This window comes from Bos indicus x Bos taurus, chromosome 15 (assembly GCF_003369695.1).
Source record: "Bos indicus x Bos taurus breed Angus x Brahman F1 hybrid chromosome 15, Bos_hybrid_MaternalHap_v2.0, whole genome shotgun sequence".
NCBI classification, from domain to species: Eukaryota; Metazoa; Chordata; class Mammalia; order Artiodactyla; family Bovidae; genus Bos; species Bos indicus x Bos taurus.
The window spans coordinates 60,471,489-60,487,640 of record NC_040090.1 but is presented as its reverse complement, the minus strand read 5'-3'; the positions used below and the strand labels follow the sequence as shown (position 1 = coordinate 60,487,640).

The window sequence follows — 16,152 nt, the reverse complement described above, 5'->3', positions numbered from 1 at the left end:
TTTATCTATTTTTTTTTCCTCTGTTTCTGTCTCTTCCTCCTCTTTCCTCCTGCCCCCTCCCCTTCCTGTGTCTGTCGTCGCATATACCGCCTTGGACGTCACTGGGACATCCCCACTGCCACATTTGTTTTTAAACAACCACATTCTCTCTGGGGACCCATTGCTTGGCACCGGCAGCGACCTTGGGAGGCTCCTCCGCATCCTACACCTTTGTCTCATTGCTTTTCTCTGCAGTGACTCTTCTCTTGCTCTGTTAGGAACTTGAACACACACACACAAAAATTTAAATGTGCTTAAAAGCTCAGTTCCTATGAGAATGATCAGTGCCCCCCGCCCCCACTTTGGAAGAATCTGTCAGGACTGCCACAGCCACGCCAACAAGCTCTCTGTGGAAGAGGAAGGTTTGGCAGTTGGAGACAAGCTGGACCTCCAGACATATTATTCCCACCCACAGATACACTTGTGCCACTTCATACGAAGTTTGCCCCTTTTTTTCGTAGAGTATAAAAATGTTGGGAGCTCTTTTCTTTAGACCCTGTATATATAAAAACCACGATGCTAGGTTTCTACACGTAAAAACCTTGTCTGTAAAAACTTACAGACACGTCTTTACACGGCTGCTACTGGTCGCATTTTTGGTTCTTACCTGAAGATGATGTAGCAGAGGAAGGTTTCTAGGTACCCTCTAAAGCTTGCATCAGATAAAACCACCCCGCGTCCCCCCTCTAACCCCGTGCACCTCCTCTGCCCTGCAGTAAGTAGCTGGCTTTGCTTGCATTCAGTGCCCATGGTAAGCCCACTGCAATCCACCAGAGCATTTTGCTGGCCACATGGGCACAGTTCAGTCGCCGTGTTGCCCAGACAGCGGAAGAACTCCGATTTAGTCAGGTATTTCTGGGCTGACCCCACGTTCTGGGAGGCACTTTGGTCCTGGTAGTATAACCAGCACCTGACGCTGTTTAGGACGTGCCCAGCACCTGTGGGCTCTGGAGGGTCGTGTCTCCCATTCGGGGTAACTCCTGCTGCCTGGCGAAAGATCAGCCACGGACCTCGTGTCTCGGCGGATGTGGTCCAACTGTGACCCACCCTATCGCCTAAGCGGCAGTCCCCCAGGTCGGAAGCATCTGCTGTGAGCCTGGCCTGAGTCGCACGCCCTTCCCACACACGCTCAGCAGAGCCGAAGGCGGGGCCAGCCCTGAGCGTCAATGAATCAGAACTCAGCCAGCCTGCCCCATTTCCAGAGTGTCCCTAAGCCCACCCCCCACCACCACCCCATCTGTCAGTGGCCTCAGTGACGTGTTTCAAATTTTGATGGAAGCCAGCTGCTCCTCTGTTGTCGGGGTACACCCCATCCCCCACATGCCCACGAGAGGAAGTGGGGTGTGTTTGTTACAGTTCCTGTGGAGATTCCTGTTCAGTAGCATCAGTGTCTGTGCTCAGCGGTCCTCCTTGTGGTCACATACCATTCCACGTATCTCATCTCTGAGCATCTCCACAGAAGTTTGATTTTTGTTCTGTTTGGTTCCTTTATTTTTTAGTTCTGTTGTTGTTTTTTAACGTTCGAAGACTAGCCTTTCCCTTTGGGAAACCAACTGTGATCCTATAATCTTCGGGGCGACGCTGCCCAAGTCGCTGGGCACAAACAGACCCGTGTCCTCGGCACTGGCAGTTTAGAGGGTCACGTGCAGACACCAGAGGCCCCACGCTGCCCATCAGCGAGGCCAGGCAATGCCTCTCGCCCCAGCCCTGTCGGCCTGCAGCCCCGCCACAAACCTCTCCCCCCGGGGTCCTCCACCTCCAGCCCCACCGGGGCAGCAGGAGCAGACACGGCTCTTAGACACAAGGAGAGGATTGCAAAGAGGCACACGTGCCTCCAGGCTCAGCATAGAATCCCAGTGCCATCCCGAGGGCAAAGGAGGATGAGATGGTCCTCGCACAGTGACCCATCGCTGGCTCCCGCTCTTGGTATCATCTTGGGCAGAAGTCACATATTCGCCCAGGAGGGCCCATCCCAGTCCCGTAGGCGAGGGCCCGAGCCAGTGTTTCTGAAGGGACTGCAGGAATCAGGCCCAAAGTGTGGGAAAGCCTGACGTCCATGAACCTGTCCCCTCGGCTCATTCTGGGCCAGGCAGACCCCAACTGAAGCAACTCTGGGGTCCCTGAGTTGGGCCCATTCAGACAGGCCCCTGGTTTGTAAGGAATGCCCTTCGGGGGGTGGGCAGCATTTGGGCACACCCCCCTCTCATGGTGGCTGCGGCCCCCAGCCCCTGAGACGGCTCCCTCTGCAGGAGGGCGCGCTCACCACCCCGCTCAGCCACCCCTGCCCTGGCTCAGCGCTGCCCACGCTCCACACGCCACAGGGCTTCTCGCTCATTTTTGGAGTATTTATACAGCAGGTTTGGATCACGTTTTTCTACTAATAAGAATGCTAACATTGTTGTGCAGATAATCAGCAAGGCCTTGATGAGGTTTACACCTTTGCATTATTAAAGGAAATAACAGTTCATGTGAACTCACCAGCGTGTTTGGATTTTATTTGATAATGGTGTGTCCTGCCAAAGTCCTTTGCCTCCATTCACAGGGCGCCACGGATTACTTTGATCCCCAGAGGACCCTTTAAGTGGCACCCCAGACTTGCAGCCCACTGAGTGGAGGTCTAGCCGCTGGAGCCGCTTTTTCCTGCTTGGTTCTCTTAGCTCTCCTAAGTCAGAGCTGTTGTGTGGGGTCGTGCCTCCTTTCCCCCAGGAGATGGGGAGGGGAAGTGTCCTTGCAGAGCCGAGAAGGTCACGTTGGGGTCAGAGGCACGCTCTGGGCCATCAGATACACAACTCTATTGCATGTTCTCCCGATTTCACGGCTCCCTTTACAACTTCATATCAAAGGCTGCACAGAGTGACCTGGTGACAGAATCGGAGAGAAGGTGCTCATTTGCAGACCCTACTCTGTTTATAATCACACTTAGTTGGGTGCCTCCTGAAAGCCCCGAGACCTAGCCATCTGTTCAGCAGACTCCGGGAAGGAACAAGCAGAAAAGTAAGGGGTTCAGGAGTGAACCGGAACCTCAGCTTAATGGTCCCAAGAGTCAGAGGAGGGAGATGGGCACGTCTTTCTGCACTGCCATCCTGGGGTGCAGTGACTGCGGCCCCGGGTCATCTGCCAGGGCGGAGACTGCCTTCTCATTTTGCGGCATTTAAGAGCGTAGGCACTTGGATGTCTCAATCTTGGGCAAGCCAGGTCCCTGTTCAGTACCGACACCCCCCAAGCCAGGAACCACAGACGCTGAGCAGCTCCAGATCATAGCCTCAAGGTTCAGGGCAGCTCAGAGCCCAGAGGTTGTGGAGAAATTGCTCCCAAGAGGCACTCTTTGTATGCAGAGAGGTCAAGGGAAGGTCACACAGAGACCTCAGAAGTTGTTTTCTTTTTCCTTTTGTAAACTGTTAAGCAATATGTAGGCGATAACCATTGTCCTTCTGGTTTCCCGAACTGAACAATTCTGTAAAGGCCACCGAGAGGTAATGAATGTTGGCTTGACTTGGATACTCGTTCATTTCCACCCCAGTCTGTCTTTTGCTTGCTTGCCAGGTTGCACAGTAGTAAATATTCCACCTGCCAGTGCAGAACGTAAGAGACTCGGGGTCCATCCCTGGGGTGGGAAAATCCCCTGGAGTAAGGCAAGGCCGCTCACTCCAATATCCTTGTCTGGGAAATCCCATGGACAGAGGAGCCTGGCAGGCTGTAGTCCATGGGGTTGAAAAGAGTCGGACACAACTTAGTGACTAAAACAACAAAAAAGTGTCCTTTACTTACGTTTTTTTTGTAAAAGTACCACATACCCTTTCTTTAGCTTGAGGGGCACCTCACTTCCTCTGTAAGTCTAGATTCTTATTGGTAAAGTGAGTGATCCCTTGGGGATAAGTCTTTGCTCTCTTTCCATCCTTCAAATACATCAGTAATGTTAAGGTTACCAGGTAAGATTACACAGCTCATCCTTGAGTGGTGAGTCATAGGAACAACTGTTACTCATTGTAATGCAAGGATGAGAAAGACCTAGAAAACAGTGGTCCTCAAACTCGTAAGGAGAAGGCAATGGCACCCCACTCCAGTACTCTTGCCTGGAAAATCCCATGGACGGAGGAGCCTGGTGGGCTGCAGTCCATGGGGTCGCTAAGAGTCGGACACGACTGAGCGACTTCACTTTCACTTTTCACTTTCACGCATTGGAGAAGGAAATGGCAACCCACTCCAGTGTTCTTGCCTGGAGAATCCCAGGGATGGCGGAGCCTGGTGGGCTGCCATCTCTGGGGTCGCACAGAGTCGGACACGACTGAAGCGACGCAGCAGCAGCAGCAAACTCTTAGTTGCATAAGAATCACTGGGATGCTTGATCAAATCCTGAGCCTGAGGCTCACCCCAGAGATTCTAATTTCCTAGAATGGGGGAACCCCCAAATCTGAATTCTTCACAAAGTACCCCAGAAATTCTGCTGCAAGTGGAGAAACATTATGCTAAAAGGTATTTATTTTTCAACTAGAGATAAAAATCACAAGCATCTGTGAATAAAGATGGGACCTACTAAGTGTTTCGGTCTTACAGGGAAAAGTCCCGCTTGGTACACACTGTGGAGAAGATAGACATTAGAGAACCTATATCCTGTGCTGGGGGCCTTCCCAGGTGGCTCTAGTGATAAAGAACCCACCTGCCGATGCAGGAAACATAAGAGATGCAGGTTTGATCCCTGAGTGGGGAAGATCCCCTGGAGGAGGTCTTGGCAACCCACTCCAGTATTCTTGCTGAAGAATCCCCCTGGACAGAGGAACCTGGCGGGCTACAGTCCATGGGGTCCCAAAGAGTCGGACACAACTGAAGCGACTTAGCAGGAGCAGCGTCCTTTGCTGGGGACTGTAGGACATCTAACATGCAATGACTGGCTCTTCGAGTTAAAGAGGGCTTCATAACATCCTCTATCCCAGGCCCTGCCCGATGCGGGAACCTCAGCCAGAGCATTATAGCATCCTGACCAGGGGATTTTCCAGCCTTTGCTTAATGCCTCTGGCAGCGAGGAGCTCATCTTCCGAGGCAGCGCACACCACGTCTGAAGAGCTCTTATTTGCTAATTTGTTTTTTTTTCATCTGAGCTGAAGTTTGCCTGCCACCCCCTTAGTTTCCATCCGCTGGGGACCCTGGTTGAGACTGCCTCTCCCCTCTCATGACATATCTTTAAGTATTTGGAGGCAGAGTTCTCATCTCCAAGGCTAAACACTGCTCATTTGTGGGGCAAATATTCTGTAAATATTTCTTGTAAGTTGAGTTGTGTTACTTGCTGGGGAGACAAGAGGTAGACAAAGAAAAATATGCCTGCTAGGATATTCAAGAGGGTGGGGCAGCCAACCAAAAAGCATATCAATGGAGATTTCCCTGGTTGTCCAGTGGTTAAGACTCAGCACTTCCACTGCAAGGGGTGTGGGTTCAATCCTTGGTCAAGGAACCAGGATTCTGCATGCTGCATGGTGTGGCAAAAAAAAATAAAATTCTGTTCATGTCAGTGAACAGAAAATGGCAGATGGAAATAGTAGTAAGAAGGGAATTGTCGTTTAGTTGCTAAATTGTTGTTTAGTCCCTGTGTCTGAAACTTTTTGTGACCCCATGGACTGTAGCCCACCAGGCTTCTCTGTTCATGGGATTTTCCAGACAAGAATACTGGAGTAGGTTGCCATTTCTTTCTCCAGGGAAATCTTCCCGACCCAGGGATTGAACCCACATCTCCTGAGTTGCAGGCAGATTCCTTACCACCAAGTCACCTGAAAAGTCAAGAAGGGAATAAAACAGAATAATCTGGTAGATATGGGTGGAGAGTGCCCTGACTTATGACGGTCAGAGGTGTGGGAGCGTCCACTGCACGTGTGGGACCTTTTAGACCAGGGAAAGCAATTTGAATCTTATGTCAAATGAAAGGGAAGACCTCTTGCCCTGCCTTCTGTTTTATAGCCTTCCTGGCCCTTCCCCAGATGTCTCATGATGTTGGCCTTGGCCTCCCAAGCCATGCAGCCCTCCAGAGGGTCTGCTGAGCCCAGGGCATGGGTGGATAATGGCTGTCTCTCCCACACAGACCACTTTGCGGTGGTTTGTTTTCCTTCCTTAGAGACGTGACTAGTCCCCTAAAACTATATTTATGTATCAACCTCAGAACATGGTGTTAGGGCCTTTGAGTCCAAAAGTACAGACATTCTTTCCCCTCAGTAATACCTTAGGCTCCTTCTGCAGGAAGTAGACAGTTAACACCTATTGGGTGTGGAAGTCAGGAGACCACAGTGCCCTCCGGCCCCGAGTCACAGGATGGGGAGGAAACCCAAGGCCGTATTTCTTCTTGCTCGGGGAAGCAGCTTTGGGATTCTGAAGGCCAGGAAGGCCTGCATCGCTCTTTCTTTTCTTTTGTGTGTGGATGTGTGAGCACCTTGGATAGAGAGGGTGGATGGTGTGGTGCTGGGGAGATCAGCTCTAGCTGACCGTAGGGACCCGTGGTCGATTTCCTGCTGCCGAAGCCTAGAGACAGAGTGACCAGAGCCGGTGCCCTGAGCATGGAGCCGGTCACCAGACTCAGGTCTTCTTGAGAAACAGACCGTGTCTTCAGTGCAGGGTTGAAAGGGGCCAATGGGAGAGCCTGGCGAGGACCTGGGAAGCAAAGGAGCCAAAATATTCAAGATCCTAGGCAGCTCCTCTGGTGTAGAAATTAGGTTGTGAGTGGTTGTCTCTTACCTGCTGGCCGGTGGCCCAGACCCTGAATTGAAGTTAGAAATAAGGACCATCAGAATGGGACAGCTGTTGAAGGAGCCCCACCGTGCCTGAGCAGGGCTCTGGGACACAGGAACACAGACCACATGCAGAAAGAGGCTGTGTTCCATCTCCGTCACCTGGGTTACCTGTTCCTTCCGTGAACTGGCGTGTGATGTGGCCAGCAGCCCCCCAGGCAAAGGCTCAGGGAGACCCAGGTCGTGTTGGCCACAGTCCCTGCCTCCGGTCCGCAGACGGGTCATCCCAGTGGGTCTGGAGGACACGGGAAGCTTCAGACAAGGTCTGGTGGTGGGATGACGCTGCTGTCTTTGCAGAACCCTGCCCTCCCAGGAGAGGAAAATGAAACAGACTTTTCAGTCTGAGGTCATGGTGCCACACTGGCTTCCACAGAGCTCTGCATGGGTCCTTCTTCCCCCCAGCACAGCCTCTGCCTTTCTGAAGCTGGTGGGAACCACCAGGCAATCCGGGGTTAACCGCAGCCACCTAGCACGAACCGCGAGGGCACGCTCTGGAGCTGAGCCTGGGGCCCTTCTGCCATACCACGAGTAGCCCAGGGCCCTGGACAATTCTAGGGGGACACCAGGGAGTAAGACACAGAGGTGGTCATTCGAGTGGGTCCAGCCAGAGCAGGGATGCTGGGCATTGCTCGAATGTGAGAGGGTGCGTTTGTCTTGTGGTGGGCACGTGTCCTGTGTGAGTGAGCCTGCCGTTGCGGGTGTGTATCTCTGGGTGAGTCTGCTGGGTTTCCAGAAGTCAAATCCAAGCGGGCCTGGCTCCCAGACGGTGAGTATTCCCAGACCTTCTACCTTGCCCAGTGGGCCTGGGGAGACCCCCATGTCTCCAGAGCAGGTGGGCTTCATTCATCTTCCTAGTGCAGTGAAGGAAGGTGTGGTCCAAAGGCCAGATCCTCTGGAGCAGTTCCTAAAGAGCAGGAAGATATCCCCACAGCCCAAAGGGAGCCCTGGGGACCCTCTGCTCCCCCATCTGAGACCCTCTGCCCCTATCTGGGACCCCGTCCCTGGCAGCTCCCAGGGCTCCGGGGGAGACCAGCCAAGTGTGGGCTGAGAGCAGAGGTGGAGACATGGCACCAGTCTGGGCCCCTGTCCTGGCAGGTGGCTGCCTTGTGCCTCGTCCCCTGATCTGTGAGAGCAGGCTGCCATTCCTCTGTCTTGAAGATAGGAAGAAACCCTGATGTCTCAACCCCAAAAGGCCCAGGGTCGGTGGCACTCTGGACACAAATGCCACGGCAGTCCAGTGGGCTCTACCCCATCCCCAGGGCTGTTGCTCGGCAGGTCCGGGTTTGCATCTGCAGGTACTAACCACCCCATCTCTCTCTCCCTCCCACCCAAGCCAACGGCAGCCCCACCTCGGGTCTGAGCACTGGCGCCATCGTGGGCATCCTCGTCGTGACCTTCGTCCTGCTCCTGGTGGCCGTGGACGTCACCTGCTACTTCCTGAACAAGTGTGGCCTGCTCATGTGCATTGCCGTCAACCTGTGTGGCAAAGCCGGGCCCGGAGCCAAGGGCAAGGACATGGAGGAGGGCAAAGCAGCCTTCTCGTGAGTGCAAACCCACCCCCCACTGCTAAGCACCCAGGCCCGGGCTCCAATCAGGGAGCCATCTCAGCCTTCCCATTGCAAACCCCAAGGGAAGCGAGGCATTACAGAAATGTTAAAAGCAGACACCTGAACCCAATCTCACACCTAGAATCTCATAGAAATTCCCTACGTAGGTCAAAATGAGAGGTATGGTCAGAGCCTAGCCTGGAGGGGAGCTGCCATGGAGAGACCCACTTGCCTTGCTGCCGTCCATGCCTCCGTCACTCACCAGATGTTCACGGAGCAGCAACTGCTACGGGCATGGCACCGTCAAGTGCTAGGGGACGCAGTGAGCAAAACAGAGGAGAATGCCTGTCCTCCTGGAGGACGGTCCAGACAGAAGCTGTGCCCCTGCATCTCTGGAGAAACAGATCTTGAGCCAAATAGAGGAACCTTCATAGACTGTCGTCAGGCGGGGCTGAGCCGAAGCAAGGCCAGAAGGGACAGAGCAAGGAAATAGGTTGTTAGCACCACCCCATGCCAGGCACTGTGTACACACATACGTGTACATATACATACAGTTTTACACGCATCATATACATGCTTATACACGTGTGTGTACTTACATATACACGTATCACGTGTGTGTGCATATAGTATGTGCGTGTACATGCATCATATATGCATACATTGTTGTTGTTTAGTCTCTTAGGAAGTTGAGTCATGTCCAACTATTTTGCGACCCCATGGACTGTGGCCCACCAGGCTCCTCTGTAGGGGATTCTCCAGGCAAGAGCACTGAAGTGGGTTGCCATTCCCTTCTTCAGGAGATCTTACCAACCCAGGGATTAAACCCGAGTCTCTTGCATTGGCAGGGGCATTCTTTACCATTGTGCCACCAGGGAAGTCCATATAGGTAGACACACACGTATACATGTGTGCACTTACATGTACACATTCTTATACACACATCATATTCGTGTACATGCTTACATATACATATATGTGCATGTTACATATACTTACACATATACAGGTATGTGTGCAAACTTACATATGCATACACGTATATATATCATATACATGTATATACTCAGGTGTTCATGTACATTTGCACTTTATATATATATACATAAATATTGCATACTTACATACATATATACATGCATCATAAACTTGTGTATACTTATATATACTTACATGTGTACGTACATGATATACGTGTTCATTCTTACATGTACACATAGGTATGCGTATACACACACATTTACCATGTATACACACGTGGATGACTTCAGCACTAATCTGTGCCAGGTGCTTCCCTCAGTACTTTATATTCATTGTTTCAGTTAATGTCCATAACATCTAGGCAAGTGGAGACTGTTACTTGCCCCATTTTACAGGTTAGGACACAGGCAGGGGTGAGCAAATGAGGTGCTCAGGGTCACACAGCTGGCAGGAATGGGGGCTGAGATACAGCACTGGGCTCTGGCTCTTGATGCACCATACCCCCGCCAGCCTGGGGCTGGGCACAGGTACCTGAGTGTAGCTGGCTTCCCTGGGAGCCCCCTGCCTCTCCCAGCTCTCCGGGATGGAACCAGCGGAGCTCTCTCCACAGGAAAGATGAGTCCAAGGAGCCTATCGTGGAGGTGCGAACGGAGGAGGAGCGGACCCCGAATCACGACGGAGGGAAACACACGGAGCCGAACGAGACCACGCCGCTGACGGAGCCCGAGTACGTGGGCCCCTCCCTGGCACAACCCCACACCCACCGCAGCACCCTACCCGCACCTCCGTGCTTCCCACCCGCGGCTCCAGGCCCGGCATCACCGGCCAGAATTCTGGAGTCCTGGGCCAGGAATGCCTGACACCACTCTCCTCAGAGAGGAGGCATTCGTGGTCGTATCTGGGAGACTGTGGGTGACCTTTTAAAGAGCTCTGTGCATCAGTGGGATCCCTAGACCCTGGGCCCAGGTCACACAAACACACACACAAACACACACACACACACACACCCCGGAAATGACTCAAGGAGACAAAACATCACTGAGAGAGCTTAGATTCTGTTTAGGATTTCCAAGAATTTTAGGGTTTTCTGCATTTCTTCCTAAAAGGGTGAGGGAAGCTGGGGACCTGGTAAAGCCTGGCCCTCCTGGTCTCTTAAGCCTTGAGGACCATCAGTCAGAAGGCACGTCCAGCTTTGGGTGTCAGGAATGCCAGGCTGTCGTGGGTACCGTGGGTTTGAAGGGAATGGAGTTTGATGGAAGTGCAGAATCTCTGGCTGGACAGCGCCCCAGCCCTGAGGGGCCACGTGGAGCCCCTGTCTGTGGGGCAGCTGGAGCCGATTCCCCAGGGACCTTGGATGCCTGTGGTGGTGGACGCTGAGCTCAGCTGGCCTCTCCCTGGGTCGAGATGCGAACAGGGCTCTGAAAGGCCCGCTGCAGATGTTAGGGAAAGGGAGCCCCAGGCAGGCAGCAGGGCAGGCGGCAGGGAGGAAGGCGAGAGGCCCCCGCCAGGTCCACGTTCTCTGTCGTCTCCTGTGTCCTCCTCTTCTGCCCGCCTGGGCGTGTGCTGCCTCCCGCGTCCTCCTTTCTCTGTGGGCCTGTGTCCTGCCTGTGCGTCCCCGCATGCCCGCCCTCGGCCCCCTCCTGGCCTCCGCCCTCTCTTGGCTTCTCTGTCTGTCTCAGCTTCATCGTCTATCTCTTCTACTTCCTGTCCTCCCCGCAGGCTGCCTGCTGACACCACAGCCACTGTGGAGGACATGCTGCCTTCTGTCACCACCGTCACCGCTAACTCTGACACTATCACCGAAACCTTTGCCACTGCTCAGAACAGCCCCACCAGTGAGACCACCACCCTGACCTCCAGTATCGCCCCCCCGGTCGCGGCCACCCCTGATTCAAACTCTGTGCCCGCCGGCCAGGCCACCCCGTCCAAGGGGACCGGCGTCACTGCCGCCTCCCCGGCCCCGGCCCCAGCCCCCAAGGTCGCCCCCCTCGTTGACCTGAGCGACCCTCCGGCCTCAGCCCCGGCCGCCAACAACCTGTCCTCTAGCGTCCTGGCCAACCAGGGGGCCGTGCTCAGCCCCAGCACCCCGGCCAGCGCGGGCGAGGCCCCCAAGGCCCCTCCAGCCAGCAAGGCAGTCTCCCCATCAGCAGCCAGTCCCCTGGCAGCAGCCCCGACAGCCCCTGCCCCGGAAGCCCCCCAGGCCAAGCAGGAGGCTCCCGGCACCAAAGGTCCGGACCCCGAGCCCACCCAGCCCGGCGCCTCGAAGAGCCCACCCGAGGCCGCCAGGGCCCTCGCCAGCCCGAAGAGCGAGGCGGCCTCCGTCAGCACCACAAACCCTGCCCAGGGCGAGGACTTTAAAATGGACGAAGGGAACTTCAAGACCCCAGATATTGACCTTGCCAAGGATGTTTTTGCAGCCCTGGGCTCTCCTGCTCCCGCCGCTGGGGCCAGTGGACAAGCCCCTGAGCTTGCTCCTTCCACTGCCGACGGCTCTCTTCCGCCTGCACCAGTCAAGACCGAGTACGGCCTCTCTCTGTCCGCTGTCGTCGGGTGGTGTCCCGTGGTGGTGTGCGTCTGTGCTGTGCTGTGTGCTCCCTGTTAGATGTGTCTGCAGCCTCATCCAGGGCTTCTCGGAGGCGACCGTCAGCCAGGGGCTGGGCCAAGGCAGAGAGCAGGGGACAGGCAGGCAGCCGCCTGCTTACTAATTAGGCCGTGTTAATTACGTTTGATCCTTATCGTCCTAGCAGTGGCATCTCTTGTCCCTGGAGGAGCCCTTGCATTTGGGTCGCTGATGAGCATAGCTTGGGAAGTGAGCTAAGGAGGCCAAGGTGCCCTCATTGGCCACCCTAGGGCCCACGGGCAGGGTGTCATCCAGGGCCAAAGCCGAGTCCCCACCAGCATGGCACAGTGGTGCAGGGAGTGAAGAGGCAGACCCCGAGGCTTGTAGGGGGTGGGTAGGATCTGATCCAGAAGCCCCCGAGACACCCCAGCCCGACACCCACACACCCACCTGCTCCTGCTTCTGCCCCAAGTGACTGGGGAGACTCAAGCTCCCAAGCCCTGAATGAGGGCCGGGTTTCCCAAGTTCAAGACCATGTCCTTCAGCGTACAGGTTTCTTAAATGTGAGGCCAAAATGCAGGGGCGCCAGCTGGGCCTGGAGTCTGAGCCTTCTCTCGTGCGTCCTTAGACCAGCTTCTCACTCCTGGGACTGACTGAGGCCAAGAGTGACTGAGTCAGATGGAGGTTTTTATAGAGGCTCCTTGGCTGCACCCAGATAAGCTGGGGTGCTGCCACCCAGAGTGACAGGGGGGACCCTCACCAGGAACCCTGAGTCTGTCGGGAAATAAAAGGATGGCCCTGCCCACCCAACCGCACTCAGCTCCCCTGGAGCCTGGCAGCCCACTCCAGCCTCTCACCAGACTCCCATGGGAAACTGCCGTGGTAACAAAAAGCATCAGAGGCATCACCAGGAAAGGCAGAGCGCTGAGCAGTGGGAGTGCGGACAGGCAAGCGCCATTTGCAGAGGGTCCCCTGGAATCGGTCCCGGGGAGCCCAACACACACATCATTTAGATCAAGCTGGGCAGCTGCTGCTGCTGCAGCCATGCAGGGTGAGGGGAGGCTGCTCCCGAAACACTTCCACACTCCAGGTAAAGCTGGAGTGCCACCCCCCGCCCCTGCCCCGCATCAGATCAGGGCTAGAAGGGCACCTTCCTCTGCTTCAGCGGCTCTCCACTTTGGCTGCACATCTAGAACCACTTGGGTGCTTTTAAAAGTCACCACGTTCTGACCCAGGAGATCAGGATTTCTGAGGACACGGCCCAGGGTCAGTGATTTTCAGAGACTCCAGGTGATCCGGAGATGCAGCTGAAGTTGGAGTCCAGGGAGGGACTGGCTGGAGGGTGGGTTACGGCGGACCGTGATCTCAGTGCTGTTTTCCGGATTCTCCGCAGGAAGGGTCCCGTAGAAGCAAAGCCGGAGACAGAAACGAAGCCAGCGCCAGCCGAAGTCCAGACGGTCCCCAACGATGCCACACAAATAAAGGAGAATGAGAGCAAAGCGTGATGGGTGACGAGACACCAGCAAAGATCAAAATATAAAGTGACACAACAGCTTCACCAGAGCATCTCCAATATCTCACACACACACACACACACACACACACACACACACATACACACACACACATCTCATTCCTCTAGTGTCTTTTGCCTTTAAAGAAAAAAAAAACTAAGCAGATCAACATGGGATCTCCTTTTTGTAGATTTATAGAAAGGGTTCCTTTGTTGCGCACTCACTTGTAAGAAAATGAGACAAAAACGTGAAACCCACAGCCAAACTAGGACACTCGGTTCCCTGAAACCATTTAAAAATCGAACAAAAGGACCCCAAATTAAGAATCTAGGAAGCTCAGAAGAAAAAAAAAGAATCTAGGTTCAGGATTTTGGTGTTGCCGAACCGGCACAGACCGGGTTCAGAGAAATAACTTCCAGACGCTAAGACTAACCGAATGAACAAAGTCCAAGTTTATTTTTCTACTTTCAGTCGAGTTTGGACTCTGTGAAACCTCATAAATAAGTTATAATTTCTGTTCACTTTGTATTTGTTCAGTATGCAAAGTGTGTCGCCCTTCCTAGCTGAATTCAATTCCCACATAGACTCTTGTTTTGTAGGAAGAATGCCAAATGCAGCTTCTGGGGGTAGATCTCAATTTGCAGTATTCGGATTTCTTTTCTTTTCCTTTTCTTTCTCCTTTTTTTTTTTTTTTCTTTCTGCCAACTTTGCTTTCCAGTGTTTACAAGTTGACAAATGTTTGACTTCAGTTGTGTTTCAATGTCCATGTAAAATAGCTGCCTTTTTTTTTTTTTTTTAAGTTACAAATACTGCCTAGAGGTGTAGGATCCTCCCAGGACAACTTTACAAAATCTAATTGTTTACAGTGGCTCTTCCCCCCCCCATCTGATTTGAAATTTTTTGCCTGTGTGCGACTCAGGTGAAAATCCATCTCGTTCTGGAATGGTTTTGCTTTCGGGTTTTCGGTTCCGTTTGCTTGTTTGTTTGTTTCCTTGGGGGTTAGACCACTTCTGATTAGCGACCACCTGCCTGTATCTGTAAAAAGGATCTGCTCCCCAGGCGTCCCCACCCTTCCTTTTGAAGGACTCTTAGGCTTTGTTGAATGAAGCAGAGAAGATTGTATAGTTGGGGCTGGTCTTGGTGAACACACATTTTTACCCCAAACATCCCCTTTTTTGTAGAAAGCCAAATAAAATATATACATACAATTTCCTTTTGAGCCCAGAATCTAGATTTGAGCGGAAGAGCATGTGTGCTTCAGGGAATTAGTGTCTTTTTTTGGAAATCTGTTGAAGTAAAATAACATCAGCCTTCTGTTCACTTAGGCAGCATTTGTAGAAACAAAAGGGAAAAAAAAAAAAAAAAAAACACCAACCTGCTGTCTGGAGTCATAAGACAACTTTTCCTGGATTGGAAACCAAGTGGGGGAAAAAAAAATACAGAAACTTTAAGGGGGATGGGGGGGGAGAAGGGAAAAGCCAGCCCTTTGTATAGAAATTTTGCTTTTTTTTTTCCTCATTCTCCTTTAGAACTGCAAGCTTGTGCACTGTGGGTGCGTGAATATTTTAGTGTGAAACGTGTTTTTGTCATAGTATTGAAATAAAACTTCAACATAGTTTGGTTGTGGAAGGTATAGCAGATAGTTCAGAAAAAAAAAAAAACATTCAGGAAACAAAAAATAACTCTTATAAGGAATTGAAGCCTTTAAACAAAGAATGAAATAGAAACGATGATGATGATGAACATGATGCTAAGTCAACAGAAATGAGCGCTCTGCGGGCACCTTTCCCAAGGTACAGAGAAAGCAGCCAGAGGTTAGGGTGGCAGGACTCCCTCTGCGTCCGTTCTGTGGGCCGCACTCCCCCGTGTTCTGACACTTCTGCAGTCTGGTCAGTGGCGCTTACGCTAGATTATTTCAAACTGTGAAAAATAATGGTCTTGTCATTTGCTCAATGTGGGGTTATTTTGCATTTTCTCAGCTCCTGGGGATGGAAATGGAGGATCGGGGTCTACACAGGTCTGGCCCTTTGACCTTGGGGCTTGCACAACCATAGGTTCGTGTGCACAGGCCCCCAGGACCCAGCCAGGTGACGACAGTGGTTAGAGCACGCAGCAGATGGGAGCTCCTGGGCATCTGAGACAGAAGAGAGGCCCCAGCGGGGGGCAGTGGGCTCCTCTGGTTCCCCAGGTTGTCAATGGAACCGATTCCTCATCTTGGGATGGTAATGGCTTCGACCACCTCGGCCAAGCCCACACTATACCTCACTGAGATAGTGCATCTCACTTCAAGGGGTTGTGGTCAAGTAAACTGATTTGGGTTCTGATGGTTAGGAAGAGAAAGAGGTAATGTCGACCCTCAGATAACCTGGCCCAGGGCAGCTGACTCCCCGCCCCCTCCCCAGACCCCGGCTCTGCTGGAACCCCAAACTCTGCCATCCTTTTGTTCTGCCTCTCTCCCGTCACACGTAGATTTGTCTCTGCATGCGTGAGCTTTCCTTTCTTTGAAAAAAAAAAAAAAACAGAGCAATGCTTTCTCTAAAATCATAGAGGGAGTCGCTTTATTTTCAAGACGTTGTATCTTTTATGTTAAGAGATAAAAGCTTATAGTTTTCCTTTTTTAATTTTTTGAAGGAGGGATCACCCTACCAGTTTCCACTGTCTATGTGTCTATATGTGTATGTGCCATACATATGTAGTCACATAAAGACCGGCATGGCCAGGTTCCGCCGGAGGGGCACTCGGGT

General features: G+C 52.8%; 1 protein-coding gene across 31 annotated transcripts in view; it reads left to right on the top strand.

The window, feature by feature from the left end:
• Window positions 1-15,927, top strand: part of NCAM1 (neural cell adhesion molecule 1) — a 362,796-nt gene extending 346,869 nt beyond the window's left edge. For 12 of the 31 annotated variants that reach the window (XM_027563722.1, XM_027563724.1, XM_027563714.1 and 9 more), the window contains 4 exons: window positions 8,140-8,347; window positions 9,945-10,061; window positions 11,054-11,854; window positions 13,288-15,927. In XM_027563722.1, the coding sequence (XP_027419523.1) occupies window positions 8,140-8,347; window positions 9,945-10,061; window positions 11,054-11,854; window positions 13,288-13,399 (1,238 nt within the window). In that variant the 3' untranslated portion in view covers window positions 13,400-15,927. Of the gene's footprint in view, window positions 1-177; window positions 2,517-8,139; window positions 8,348-9,944; window positions 10,062-11,053; window positions 11,855-13,287 lie in introns of those variants that run through there. The other 19 variants (XM_027563736.1, XM_027563738.1, XM_027563737.1 and 16 more) reach the window with 2 other exon arrangements.
• The last annotated feature ends 225 nt before the right edge of the window (window positions 15,928-16,152 follow it).